Source organism: Pelecanus crispus, chromosome 1 (genome assembly GCF_030463565.1).
Source record: "Pelecanus crispus isolate bPelCri1 chromosome 1, bPelCri1.pri, whole genome shotgun sequence".
Lineage (NCBI taxonomy): Eukaryota > Metazoa > Chordata > Aves > Pelecaniformes > Pelecanidae > Pelecanus > Pelecanus crispus.
The window spans coordinates 136,877,306-136,892,803 of NC_134643.1; the positions used below are offsets into that span (position 1 = coordinate 136,877,306).

General features: G+C 37.3%; 1 protein-coding gene across 6 annotated transcripts in view; it reads right to left on the reverse strand.

The window, feature by feature from the left end:
• The window catches only part of PDK3 (pyruvate dehydrogenase kinase 3), a 62,707-nt gene that overhangs the window by 11,245 nt on the left and 35,964 nt on the right, over window positions 1–15,498 (reverse strand). For 5 of the 6 annotated variants that reach the window (XR_012830832.1, XM_075705069.1, XM_075705086.1 and 2 more), the window contains exons 4-8: window positions 10,048–10,232; window positions 7,812–7,901; window positions 4,084–4,161; window positions 1,858–1,934; window positions 530–631 (exon numbers count right to left, since the gene is read on the reverse strand). Coding sequence is in view for 5 of the 6 variants with exons in the window: in XM_075705069.1 (XP_075561184.1) it covers window positions 530–631; window positions 1,858–1,934; window positions 4,084–4,161; window positions 7,812–7,901; window positions 10,048–10,232 (532 nt within the window). In the remaining variant the exon portion in view is untranslated. Of the gene's footprint in view, window positions 1–529; window positions 632–1,857; window positions 1,935–4,077; window positions 4,162–7,811; window positions 7,902–10,047; window positions 10,233–15,498 lie in introns of all 6 variants that reach the window. The other variant, XM_075705076.1, reaches the window with a different exon arrangement.

Sequence of the window (15,498 nt, forward strand, 5' to 3'; positions counted from 1 at the left end):
GAAATATTAAAGGAGTGGCTAAGGACTTTGGGCTAGTCTAGTTTGGAGAAAAGGAGGCTGGGGGTGGCCTCATTGCTCTCTACAGCTTCCTGAGGAGGGGAAGTGGAGAGGGAGGTGCTGATCTCTTCTCCCTGGTATCCAGTGACAGGACGTGAGGGAATGGTTCAAAGCCGCATCAGTCAGGGAGGTTCAGATTTGACATCAGGAAGCATTTCTTTACTGAGAGGGTGGTCAAACACTGGAACAGGCTTCCTAGAGAGGTGGTCGATGCCCCATGCCTGTTAGGGTTTAAGAGGCATTTGGACAGTGCCCTTAATAACATACTTTAACTCTTGGTCAGCCTTGAAGTGGTCAGGCAGCTGGACTAGATGATCCTTGTAGGTCCCTTCCAACTGAAAATATTCTGTTCTAATGAATATGAAGCAAGTGTCAGAAGTGATACAGTAATTAATTTGCCTCTTCAAATTACAGGTCATACTATTATGAACTCAGCAGGTTTGTAAGCTGCATATTATTTTGAGGCATTTACCTTAATAGATAGATCTTCCTTCCCCAGAGTGACTAAGGTCTTGATCGATGGATAGACTTCTCTCTTACCTTCATGCAATTCCACTGTAGCTCTCATTGAATTCTGAGGATAAAAGAAAAAACAGTGTCTTTGATTCTAACTTTACCATATTTGCTTTTTGTGACAACTTAGAACTTGCATTTATTTTGTTGAGTCTAGATGCTTTTTCCTACATTTGTATGCAAGACAGAAAAGACCATATTTAAAACAAATTCAAAAAGTGCTTTCAAGTCAATCAATTGTCCAGTTAAACTTTTACATCAGAACTCCATTACACATACTGTTATCTATTTGATATAGTCAGAGAACATAAAGCAAGGGTTTTTTTTTTTTTCTGTGTGAAATCAAGTAATTATATATAAGGGATGACAGCATCCTTCACCTCCACCTTGCAGAACACCAATAGTGATGTTCACCACAGAGAACAAGCTTTGATTTTCTCAGCCTGGGTCACATAATTGTTAAATTACCATCTATCAATCTGACTTTATTATATCTATTAACAGAGTTTCCACTACCAGTCCATCACAGTTTACCATTACTTACAGCTACATCTTAGTGGTTTCATACCATTTCATGACTTGTACCAAAACATACCTACAAGTAGTGTACCATTTCTCACCTGTTCTGCCCTAGAACTTATGTTACAAATGGCAAAATAGGGGAAGATTTAAATGAACATACTTGACAAATGTCAAAAATCAAACCCAAAATACCATTATTTAGGAAAAGTTTCTCTGTGACCAAACGCATTTTTTCCCCTGAATTTCTAGTGTTCAATTGCACCACCTAGAGACCACCTATCTTATTCAAAAGCATACAATAGCTCTCACATGTTCCATTTTCACTGTTGTTCCAATTATTCAGAAAACACAAATAAAAACAAACCAAAGCATGTCATTTACACTATTCAAAGACATATGGGATGTTTTCACAATAAACAAAAGACATTGATCCTAACCAGACCTCAAATACTCAATAAAGAAGCAAGCTTATGAAAACTGCAAGGTAATGAATATATCATCATTGCAAAAATAGATTATCATGAGTGTTTTAAGTTAATCAGCTGCAAAAGCACAAAAGGAGAAGTGGGAAAACAGAAATTTTAAGTACACAAGGGCAAAGAGAGGGCTGTAAGCCTAGCTTTTAACAGTTTCAAACCCTTTTCACTTGTTTAAGAATGCACTCAAGAAATGAAAACTGAAATAGCATTCAGTTGGAAAGAATCTCAATTTCAACAGTAATCTGAGTTCACAAACCCCTTCCAAATATTAACAAGTGCAACCTACCTTGAATAATTCAAATAACATATGAAACAAATGAGAAGGTACATAGACTACTTGAATAGGCTTGTTTGGAGCTTTAGCTAAAAAAATAAAAATAAAAAGGGCAAATTATTTTTTTTTCAAAACAGTATTTTGCAGCATTTCTATTTACAGCAATAACATGAAACTGTAGGCAAAGACATGTATGTAAGCATGTTCTAATTTTCCAAGTGCAAAATTAGCTCCATGAAATAAAACATAAATTTCAGTTACTGCTATCACCTGAAATAACACATTCTAATGATGATTTTCAGACATGTATGCCAGCAGACTTTGTTTAGTTATGAAACTTCAACTAAGCAGTGGTTGGTTTCATACTGACAATGTATGTTAATTAAGAGAACTTTCCCACTTCCGTGGAAAACTTTATTTTTCTTAACACACGCAATATTTAAGCATAATATTTGCTGCGCAAAAAGATTCTTAAACTAAAAAAATTCACCATTTAAATATTCTAAAAACAACTACATATTTTCCCTTAATTAAAACATATTTCAAACAGTATCACAGTTTTCTTATTCCAAATCATAATTGAATTGTTTCTCCACTGTTGTCCTGTTGCTAGTGTTTCGGCAGAGATGTATGGCTTGGCAGAGCTCTGAATGCTAGAGTACTAATTGATTTGGCAGGAAGCAATACAGCTGCATTCAATATATTCCAGGACAGTTTTGGTGCTGAAGATGCAGTCATCCCTGAACGTTCAAATATCTACTAGCATTAAATTATACAGTCACAGCTTGTCAGACTCAGCAACAGTTCAGATTGAAGAAAAATCTCTGAATGCCTGCTTCATAAATTGCAGGAAGAGATGCACACAGAACATGACTGGAGTCAACTTCATCCTTTTTGGCACTGAGGGCTGACAATAATACTAATTATTACTTTAAGAGACACAGCAGTGAAAACTTCTAGGAAGACGGCCAAAACAATGCTCTGCATAATTAGCTGCAAGGCAACTTGCTGTTTTATTACATTAATGTTGTCACAGTCTGTACTCCAATTCTCTTATGAATCACCAAAACCAAGGCAGACTGATACATACTTGTTTGAGGCATAGAGTACATGTAGAAAACATGTTATTGTTGCTCTTGTGAAGTAATATGCAAAGTTGCTTTCCTCGTGTTGATAATAAGCTAGTTTAAAAGAAACAATTCTTTCCTTGCTGCCTTTTTTTTTTTTTTTTTTTTAAATGAGATCCAGCAACTTGTTTTCTCTACTGCTGGATCTTTTTACTTAGGCCTTCAAATGAATTTTGCATTGATTCCTCCGCTGCAGCATTCAGTACTTTTAGCTCTAAAATCAATCAGTTTTGGAGGGGGGAAGGTTAGGTCCTTTGATTTTGGGAGAGGGGGCTGGTAGTAATGCATCAGTGTTGACAATATCACTTTGTGTAGAGGAGTATTTCTACAATATTAAATAGTACTTTAGGCAACATATGTTCCCATATATCTCACACTCCATTTTGAGTGTTACCTATTTCTGAGACTTCCGCAATTCTTCTACTGAAGTTTGGAAACATCTTAGTCTTATGTTTGGACAGCTGTCCAAAATTTGCAAGAGGATCACTCAAGACAATTTAATTTTTTAACTTTAAAAAAACCAAAATCTACCTTTTGTCAATAGAAATGATGAACGAAATTCAGTCAATACACTGACAAGGACTGTCTCATCAGTTTCATAGCATCCAATTTTCATCTTTGCAATCAACTTGAAACAGATTTTCATGTGAGAAGTTTATGATAGGACTTAAAGCATAGACTACATAAAAAAAGTTTCTAATTTTGCCATCTTACACGGAAGAGCTCACCACTGGTGCAGGGACTGATAGCGGAATTTACAAGCATACTTCAAAATGAAACAAATTTCAGCTCTATTACAAGATTAATTAGAAGGCAGGTGTGTTTCCTTCCCAGATATGAGGATTCTTGACCACTTTATTTTCCTTAAAGGGACAGCAAATTCAGCAGCTAGCACTCTGCATTCAGCATCAAGTAGTAAACAAACATGTCACGATGATAAACTATAATTCAGGTACCCATGTAGGCACATTAGAAGAAGAAAAGTAACTCTGCATACAGGACTGCAGAGTTCAAATTATAACTTACAATTAATTAACAAAACTAGAAATCACAGCTATTAGAAATGGTTTTTTCTTACATATGTCACAAATTAAATTAATTTCACAATTACCATTGAATTCTTCAACTTCCAGATCAGGTGCCACGAGATAGTACTGTTCACATAACATCTTAGCTGTTTCATAAGCATCTACAAAACAACAGAATAGAACACTGATTTATCAAAATCATCTAGAGACAACTAGCAAAGTTCATCCTGTATGTGAAAGACTACAAATAGAACACTTATTTTATTAACTAGTTTACAAGCGTGAAACTGGTATCCATTCTAATCCCTTTTTCTCTGTATGCTTATAGCCCAATTGTCAAGAAAGGGCAAATTCTATTTAAAGCTCTACAAACAAAAGCAGATTACTAAAGGCAAGCTATTTTTTGTCTTTGTTCAGGGCTTGAAAACCAAAAGGGTATAATCTTAGGCTGACCATAATATCTACTTATTTGTCATGTCCCAATCACAATTTAATGCTTGTTCTTTCCATCTCAAATAAAAAAGGATGACATTGCAACCATAAATTCAGTTCTTCCAAATATGATACTGTTTACAATACTTTATTTTCAAGGTCTTTTGGGGGGAAAGCTGGAATCTTTAAGATTCTTCATTCTTTCCTATGGAGCCAAAATAAAAAAAAAAGCCTCCCCATAATCTAAATCAGGCTTTATGTATTGTCAAAATACAGCAAGAAAGTTTAAGTCATCTTTTGTTTGAAAGCTTTCTTAGTGGTTCTAAATATTCACTGGTACCTCATTTGCAAAAGTGTTTTAGAAAAAAGCAGCAATTGTTAGCTTAAAGAGAAACCACAAACTCCGAGATGTTCTAACCATATTGCTTAAGCTACCTTAACAAAAGTGGCTTCCTCGTAATAAGTGCAGGCTAAGAGCAAGCACATAAACAGATGGGCAATTCTGCAGACAGAGAGAAATTTGCTAAGATACCATAACAATTGCATTTGACCTCACCCTACATGTATCTTCTTCCTCCTGTCCAAAGTGACACTACAAAACAAAACAGTCACTGCCAAGAGTTGGAGCTATGTGACAAACACAAAAAAGTAAAAATCACTAGTCCCCAGAAAGGGCCGGTTACCTATAATTGTTCTCCTTCAAGATGTCTACAGAAATAATCTATAGTGTGCCCTGTTATCTGAAAAAAAAAAAATTATATCAGTTGTTCTGACATCTGCAAGGCTGGACATATTACACAAGGCTGACAAATGCTGCTTGAGGTCTAGTAAAATGGAGCTAATCAACACTGGAAATGTTCTTGATCAAGTCCTGGGAATGTCTCACAAAATCAGCTATCCAGTAGGAATCTTTTGTGTCAAGATGGTCAGCTCCAGAGACTTTCTAAAAGGGTCCTGTCATTAACACAATACAACGTGCCCTAGAAAAAAGATCAAAATCCTGCTTAATATCCAAGCTGTACAGTGAACCTCAGCCTGCGAGGTGCATAATTTAGGAAAAAAAGATGCAGGAATACCTACACTTACACGATATTCTAAGATCATCTCAGAATTTGTGATGGTCTTGGGAGTAATCCTGTGCTTTAGAAAAAAAGGGTGATAAGAAGCACAGCCACAATCTTGACTCGGTCATCAAAAGCTGAAGATAGCAATGTAGCTAGTATGACCATAAGGCCATCTACATGGAAAAAGGAATATGTTAGCACATTTCAAAGAGTTTACATCATAGAAGTGAAAATTAGATACAGATCCAAGGGGCAGGAGTTGGATTCTTACTGCAGAGAAAAACTTCAAGGCCTCTGAAAAGCAAATCAGTAACTGTGTGCGAATAAACCAAAAGATGTGGAGCAGATACAGCCATTATGCAAACCTTGAGAATACAAGGAGGCCCTGAATAAATCCGTTTAAACTCCCTAAATTTAATGTAGATCTCTCATCCACTTTCAAGAAGTAGGCACCCTAACACCCTTGAGATGAACAGGAAGGCACTATCCCTTCATGATCCAGTAAAATATCCAGCCCTGAGCAAAACTGTGTCAAACAGAGTCTCAGTGCAGTCTTACATTTTACCTTCTTCTGAAAGCCAACTCTTTGGCAGAGTCCTAAGACTGTAAAAGAGACTGCAAAGTTCAAAGCACTTGTCATGTCATGGCTGGAGGTATGTAGCAACAAGAGTGAAGAATCTATCAGTACCTCTAAAATCCCAGCTCCAAGAACACACCTGGATTTGCTGTGAGCTCAAAAAAATCTTATTGTAGGACAGTTGGTGAGATACAGAGACCCATCACAGGCAGTCAGACACAACACTCAGTGGAGCTCCTTGAAGTAAGAACTGACTGTTTAAATCATTTCTTCAGTGTTTGAAGGGCATACAGAGCTTGTAGCTGCCCATACAGTGCCAAAATCAACATCTTAACTCAGACAAATTGCTCAGAATGCTGCCTGTGAACTAGAATATTTTGGAGCTAGCAGAGTATACAAACTGTGAATTTACCCCTCCACCAATTCTACAAGGAAATGGCCTCGATCACCTTGACTCCAGACAGGCTCTGTCTCTAAGAACATTTCATTTCTTTGAGAAAGACAACACTGGATACTGTTTATGATGCCCTCGTTTTGTTAGTGATTATTTCTTCAGATGTGGAAGATCTATTTTAGATACTGGCTTGAAAACTGGACTGAGCACCTTCTGACACTATGCACTCCTCTGTCCAAGGCAGTAACTATGGATTTGATGATCAAAATAGATGCAAACATTGCTATTAGAAGGTATATCTAAATAAATAACACAACTGTAACATATACAATGCTGAGGTTAAAAGGGAGTAAGATCAATCAAAAGAAAAGCAAGCTGCTGAAAAAAAGACCACCTTAGACCCAAAAAGGGCTAGAAGCCAAGAAGCCATCATAACAGTAAAAAGCATCTACATTATGAAGCAAGCTATCATGCAGGTCAAAGTCTGACATAAGGAGGTTCTCCCTCTTACTTCACCAAAGGCTGAGAGAAAGTGGAGAAATACATTCTTCCCCTCTTGTAGCTGCACAAACAGCAGTAAAGGATAGAGGGTGGAATTCACTCTACAGCAAGATCTGTATTTGTAAATAGACACACCCAGAGTGTGAACCTTCAATAAACAAGTTCTTGAAGCAGACAGCATTGCCTCATGCCTACTTACTAACATTCCGAAAGCATATGGACATTCACAACATTAAGCAAACAGGATTTATTACACAAACAGGATTTCTAATGTGACTGTGCCAGATCATTTAAGTACAACCACCACATACATGTCTTCTGCATAAGAGAGAACAGGCTGTGATATGATCAGATGCACATAGTAAAATAGGGAGTTTCACTGGAATATCTGTACACCTGAGGACATTTTACTGAAAGGCCTAACTAAACAAATTGGATAATTTCACTTACTCTCAATTTTCTTTAGTACCAGCATCAGATAAAAAAAGCAGTACGTGAGAACCTGCTTCTAAGTATTTTAGGGAAGAAAACATCTAAAGTTTAACAAAACACTTAAATACTTAATCTGATATTTAAAAGGACAGATTAAAGTTATTAAAAAATTCATTTATTTTCTTAGTTCTGTTAACATACCAAAGGTTTCTCCATTCTCAATAACGAAGACATTAGAAAGCCTCACTAAGCCCATGGCTTTATTGTAAGCAATTGCAGAACTTCCATTTTTTCATTGTATGAAATTAATTTAAATTACATTCAGTCTTTTGTATCTCAATAACGTATTTATCCATATTCTAAGTTGGGGGGGGGGGGGGTAAATCAACAAAAATACTAACTTCACCTTACCTTTAACCACCTCTGCCACATTACAATTAGGATCAATACTTCCAATATGTTTGGGATGAGCAGGATTAATATCTCCGCCAAAAAGAAGTGCTAAAGAGAAAAAGAAATGGCAGTGAATTGTCTATTACACCTGAGGCAGCCCAGAAAGTTTAAATCTGATGGTATCTGAAACTTACTGGATAGTGCATCATTTTGTAAAAAGATACTTTAGCAAATTGCCAGAATCCTTGTTTAGGAAGACTACTTGCCTCCCTGCTCTTCTCCTCGCTCCCCCCTCCCCCCTTTTTTTTTTCATTTTTAGTAGCTAAGACTAGTTAATACAGAAACAGTGAATAGTGGTGTAGGAGGGTTAAGGTGAAAACTTATATTTCAAACTGGACTATCAAAAATTAGATAAAACTAAAATGTAAAATGCTTCATTCATACCATTATGTCGCAACAGCAGCACTCACAACAATGAAAGTGTTATAGTAAAAATGACTGAGGAACTCTAAGACAGCATTGAAAGCCTTTTACACTCACCTAAGCTGCAATTTCACAGCTGGCACAGAGGTCTCACTCACTCGACTTTCCCCCTGACACTCAGCAGTATGCTCCCCACTCCCTCCTTTGCACAAGGATCTGGCACTCACCAGATCCTGCACTGAGAGTTTAGCTCTCAAAGTAGTAGAAAGGTTTTACACTTTTTGTCAGAAGTGATTTTCTGCTATTTTAGCAAGTTAGTCAACTCTGTATGAAACAGATATAGTATGAGGTAGGCAAAAGACAAGATCTGAAAGCTTTTCCTATTCTGGTCATGGTGAGCTAATACACTGGCACACTGCACCTTGCAGAACTGCACTGTAAGAAACAGTCTGTCAGTAATGTATGAAACAAATGTAAGCTCATAAAAACCTGTTTTTGCATTCTGCTTTCCAATTGTCTTCTTCATCAGTGCTTCAAGATTAGTATTTGCCATCATGGATGGATCACTAACATTGCTTACCATAGAGAAATTGTACAAGGTTAATTAAACTCTAAGTATCCATAAGTGATTTTAAATTTCAACCAGTTAAATAAGAGTGTCCGCAGGAAAAGCCATTTCAGTTCAATGAAGTAAGTTTCATATTTTAGAATTAGTGCAAATTATGCTAACGCTCAGCCCAATAATTTTATTAGGATGTTTTTACTTATTGCTAGAACTCTTCTGTGAGAGCCTTTTAACTTAACTTGGTTTTATGTCTGTCATTTGTCTGCTCAGGTACAAGTAAAGAATAAGCTGCACATTTATCTCATTTTGTATGCTTTGTGACATGGAAGTCATTTGCACACACACAGCAAGGCATTCGCTAGTCACATAAAAGGTTACTGGAAAGACACACAACTTGTACCTTAGACTACAGTACTCTAGCATCCGCATTATCTGTAGTGTGCTACAATTTCTAAAAGCTCATGAAAGCAGAATACTGGGCAGAGAATGAAGCTCTAGAGCTACAGAGGTACAAGATACACTAAAAGAGATCACAAGATTGTCCTTAACTTTATACAGATCACTTTCTGCATGGTTGCACATACTGGTTAATAGAAGCTGTGCAAGTAACTCCTTTCACTCTATGATACAAATATAAAAAAGTAAGTTTATTAGTAACAACAAATGAAACAACCTAATGACAAAGGATGACTAATTCTAGCATTTATTCATAAATAGCGAATAGGAAGTAGAGGGAGACAAGGGATATAATTTAAAACAAGTTAGAAATACTCAACCTCTTTAGAAGCAACAAAGTCTAGATAACTTGCTGAAAAAACATCAATAAAAATACATATAGCGCATAATCTATTCAAAATTGATGGCATCCTTGCAGTTCTTTATGAAATAAATGTCAGCTCTACAAACTATGTTGAGACATTTGTGAGCTGAAAGATGCAGCTACTCTACTACTATCTAAAAATACTTCATGTATCGCTATGCAAGCTGTCTCTGCCGACACAATTAAAAAGCGACAGCCACACTGACAAAGCCCTACAAACCTAGAAGAAAGTGTACTGGTGTTTTGGATTAATTTCTGATAACTGTGAAGTACCAAATTAACCAGTTGCCAGTACATCTTTTACCATAATTAGCACAGGCTATTAAGAATTAGTGATGAGTATGAAAAAAAAAAACCAAACCCAACCAAAACAAAACAAAGCTATGGCTTCAGGTTTACAAGCAATAACCAATGAGTTCTCAAAGATGAAAAGAGCAATTACTTACTGTGTTGGTTAATAAGCATACGGAAAGAGATGCGGTTGGTGTAGAATCTATCTAGAAAATACTGGATGTTACTGCTAACAAAGGGATCAAAGCCATATTTTTCCTTGTATTCAATCACCCCTTGCGCCATGGTTGGAACCACATCATTGTGTCTGTTCCTGACTTTAATTAAAACATCTAAAAAGCTAGAGGAAACAAAATTAGAAACAGATTGTTAAAAGTATAATTAAACTGAAAACACTTCTGCTTTCAACTCTCCACAGCATAACCATTTTATCTGTTTACTATCGCTCCCAGTCAACAACAAAATATCAGAGGCAGAAAATAAAAAAACAGCAGTAGCTGAACAAACCTATTTAAAGAGAACTATTTGGTCAACCTCTCACTCACGAGATCTGTGAAATATTTAGGGCATCAAATTAAGTTATTCCTCCCCAAAACACTCCTTTAAATTAAACCTCTCTTTGCCACTAATGACGAACAAAATATTTTCTTTTATTGCAATCATATGCACCATGGCAACACTCATTCTCTTCAACCTACAGTAGCTGGGAGATTGGAAATGAAACTCAGGAAAAACAACCTGACTGCCCTTCATAATTTCCTGAGAGGTTTTACACTTCATACTTTCTTCCCAACACCTCAGTCCATGCAGCGTAACTTTTGAATGCATTTCCTTTACCTGGCATCTATTCTGGTAAGTCTGAATATCAGGACAGGTAATTATTGTCAGTGTGACTTCTGTTCAGTTTCTTTTTACACCACTGGATGGCAGAGCGCATACAACGGTGCTCTGACGGGCTCTGCTCTGTGGTAGCTCGGGAAGTTTTAGGGTATCACTTCCATTGCTTTTAACAAGCCCCTGTTAACAAGCACGCACTTAGTTTGAAACGGCTTGGAGGATTTTTGTTTCTCCTGCCAAGGCAGCTCAACACCTATGATCTCCAAAGTGCTCATCTTCCCCCGCTGCCATGCAAACTCATACATACTTGAAATATTATTAATAGCTTTCTAAAGCCTAGACATGGAAAATCAGTACTACTCAACTCTGCTACATTCTCTAATATTAAATGATTATTAACACCACAATGATTACATGACATTATTAAAAAAAAGCACAGAGTGAAATGCAGCTTTCAAAAGAAAGCATAGCTGGGAGACTTGTTCAGCTTATGCCTGTATCTGCAATTCTATACATCCTTTTTAAAAAAAACATCAACAGCAAACCATTCTCAGTAGATTTATAATGAACACTGAAACGCACTAATTATTTTTATCAAAAGTAGAATATACACTAGCTAAGGAAGGAACCATAGGATCATAGAATAGTTTGGGTTGGAAGGGACCTTTAATAGTCATCTAGTCCAATCCCCCTGCAATGAGCAGGGAAAAAAAACATTCAGACCACCAAAAGTAAAAAAGACTACCATTTAGTCACCACATTTAAAGCAGATGCTTCCTTCCTTTTCATAACCACTTAGCACAGACAATCATTTGATAGTACACCGTATCATTCTTAATGAGTGATACACTTTTAAAATTATTTCTCCCACTCTACATTGACAGCTCCAAAGGAATGTAGCATTCATTTTTAATAGTTTTTTCATCATCCTCAGCCTAACCACCAGTTTTTGCCTCTATGTTAACAAACAGGTCAGTAGTCTTTCACCACTATTTTGTTGCATAGAAAAGGGGAAGTTTTAACTGCCTAATTCCCCAACCTAAATAATATCACAGTACAGAATGACTGTTCTCTTACTTACTGATCTTGCTGACTGGACAGCTTAAAATACTTTAGTGGTTTAAAGGTTTGTAGACTCGTTTTATGTTTATCAAGTCTTGATTCTGTGTGATTTGTAACCACTGAGATCTGATGCTAGTTTTTGAGACAACACTAGTGCCTGACTGTACTCATACTGCTTCTCTGTTTCAGAGCAACAAGACACTAGCTAAAAACAGAGCTGAGAAGCAACGTTTACAATCACATTGGAAAGACAACTGACAACACTCCACTAACTGCTCTTTGCCAACAGCTTTGTTATTTGTTTTTAAATACCGCCACTACCCACAATATATACAACATGATGCCTACATGCTCCACAAGGGCAAACTGTTCACTGACACCCCACTACCAAAGTGCTTAAATGCACAGAGCATGCCAAAGGGCAAACAAAGGGCTAGGAGGTTTATATGCTACAGACCAGCAAATCATAGCTGAAGCTTAGTGTGCAATACACACAATAAAGGAATTCTTCATTATTGCAGTGATATGACAAACCTCCCGTTCCATCTTCAAAGATAACTCAGTTCATTCAAGTGTTTCCATCAAGCAGATGCTTTTAAAGGACCAAATGCATGAAGTACACAGGCACGTCTCAAAGCAGCAGGGCAGAAATCAAAACATATTTCCTTAATCTTACCAGTCATTCCTTACCAACCTCCCACCCCACACACCCCTGAAACACACAAAGGTTTTATTGTACTCAACTGTGGGAGACCATATCAAGTAATTTTTAAAATGCTCATGGGATTAGCTGGGGGTGGAAATACTCCAGAATAGCTCTGAAAATTTTATTTAGCAATGATTGTTTTTTCAAAATTCAGTGTATCATATTTTCAAAACCACAATGAATAAACAATGCAGTTGGTTTGACAGACGAGAAATTATTAATATGAAGCTATTTTAGTCACGTGAGCTTCAGTGGCTTCTGTATTAACAAAAGAATATTTAAGGCATTACCATTGCTGTTAAATAAATTAAGCTTATAGACTTCTGCAAAGACAATTAATGAATGTCACAACACAAGTTATTATTTAACTCCCTAATAACTGTATATATTATTCTGTTTTGATCTATCATCACAGTACAAGAAAAGAAGTCATAAGCAAATCAATATAAAGACAAAGGGAACTTTTTCTGTGTGTCTCTTATGGATAGTATTATCTGAAAGATTAAACACAAGAAAGTGATGAGGAGACTGAAAAAAAAAAAATAGACATGCAATGGGGTTTTTTTGATTGGCTGCTCTTTTTTAAAGAGGTGCTAGCTGGTAGCTGATAATCACCAGAAAGACAGGTACAAGTTCACACTCCGAAAGATTCCTCTACTAGAAAGTGCAGCTACTTTTGAAGTGCTAAACTAACTGAAGTAGCATTTCACATTGCTTGAAAGTAGCAACATGGCACCTTCTTAATCAAATCTACTCCAATATTTACTTATTTCAAACTGCTAATGGAATCACTATTTTAATCTTAGTGTTGCAGAAAGGAAAGTTAGTTCTTGTTTACTAAGTTTCTTGTGTGCGTGTTATCTCTAGACATACTGGCAGCTTACTACTCCCAGTTGCTCTCAGTTCCAGGACACTCCCCCACACCCCTTTCCACAAGAGGGCCACAAAGAAAAAATCAGCAAAAAAACTCATGGGCATAGGGGGTGGAGTAAGTGTTCTTTAAAAGTACATGCGAAGAGCACATTTTACAAACCTTTCACTTTTTTAAAAACAACTTCTGCCTCTTGTGTGTTTATCCGGATGCATATTGACACAACGGGAAATTTCCAACACTTCTGCCAGCTTACACCCTCTACCAAGCGTGGACACCTTATCTTAACACTCCTGCAATCGTAGTGTTTGACAGAACTGTGGAAAGACTTCCACCTGACCGCTCTGCAGCTTGATATTTGTGTTATCAAAAATGCAAAAGTAACCTGACCTTTTGGCGTATGCCCATACTACTGACAGTGACAGTAATGCGGTGATGTTGCAGTAAGTCTTCATAAGGTCTGCTAACCAACAGAATGTAATAAAGAAACTGAGGCACTTCTGAGCCTCTTCATCACAGAAATGCTGAGACAAAAAATCCCTTTGAAGGATTTTGTCCAGCATTTATAAAAAGGTAACACTCATGAACATACATCTGTCCTCAAATTCATACACTAAGAGCAGAAATAAGTTGGGCCACTCTGAAAAACATCAGCTTTAGTTTAGTCTCTGCATTTACTCCTAACCGTTCACCCTCTCTACTGCGTTGGCACTGCTGTCTATCTTTGTTGGCCACATGGGGTAGCAGCAGTTTAGGGACCATAGGGCTGAAAGTAGGCTATTTTTCCGCTAGATCAATTTCCCAATTCACTTCACTGCATGGCTTCATAGACAGTTGTGCCAGTACACGGGTAACATCTATAATCCTGTAACACTGATACATAAAATGGTTTCCTCAGAGAGCCCAAATTCTGCGAATACCAGAGCAGGCTCCCAGACAAGCAGAGATATAACAGAAATAGTTGGGACAGTTTTATGTTCAACTCATCAAGTCATTTCATCATTTTAGAAAGCATTGCTTGAAGAACTACTGCCAACATTCTGTGGATATCAAACCTCTTTAAAAGATCATTTTAGCTCCCCTCCTCTGCTGTGCTACTGTTACCTTGATTTGCCATAACAGAAACTAAAGTCCACCCCAGCTGACAAACAGACTACCAAGGCACTCATTCAATTTCCAAAAATTAGCTGCTCTGTTTTTTGAGTGCTTGACGTGGACACCACGTTCAGCTCCAAACAAAAGCTGCTAGGGTGGTACTAGGGCAGAATTATTTCCACCCAGGCAAGCCTCGCGTTTTGTGATACTAATTAAGCTAAAGGAAGAAGAGATGGGGGCCATCATAAAATGTGCAAGCCATCTGATACCACACAGGGCACTAACAAGGGCGCTACTATGACCAAAGGAGACTGGGTCTTCTGCACAGTCTTCTACAGAAGACTGGGTCTTCTGTAATATGAAGTATATAATATGTAATATGCATGCTTCCACAGTGCGCTCAATGCAGGAACAAGACAGCTGAGAGGAACCAAGAGATGAAGCATGCTTCAACCCCTCTTCATATGCTACTATATCCAAGGTACTCAAAGACGTACACCGCAGATACGGCTAGGACAAGAACGGCTCTGGTTCAAAGGAGCAGACACAGCTTGTAGAGTGAACTTCCATGTGTCCTTCTCTAAGCAACCCAATCAGGCTGAAGAGAAGTACTATTCCTATTCATGCATCCCTAAAGACACTACCCACAAAGTCCCAGATAATGGCTCAAATTAAATGATACATGCAATTACAAAAGAATAGAAAGGTGTCATGTAAACATGAGTGAACTCAGCTATGTAGTTTTTTCCACTGAGATGTAGTTCATTAACTGCTAGAGTTCCCGATATTTCTCCCCTGACGATAAGGCATAAAAGTAGGACAGGGTTAGAGAGCAGCAACATGGAGTTGCAGGAGCAGCAACTCCTGCTACAGGAGTTGAGAAATTTGTTAGATTTGTCTGTAGGTTATTACAAGGTAAGTATGGACATAGTTAAGAGTATTTTTGAAAGATGTAGTTTGCAAAGAATATTAAAATAGCTAACTACAGCTCAATATCCAGTTAAATGGCATAGCCTTCAGAAAGTTAGGAATAGA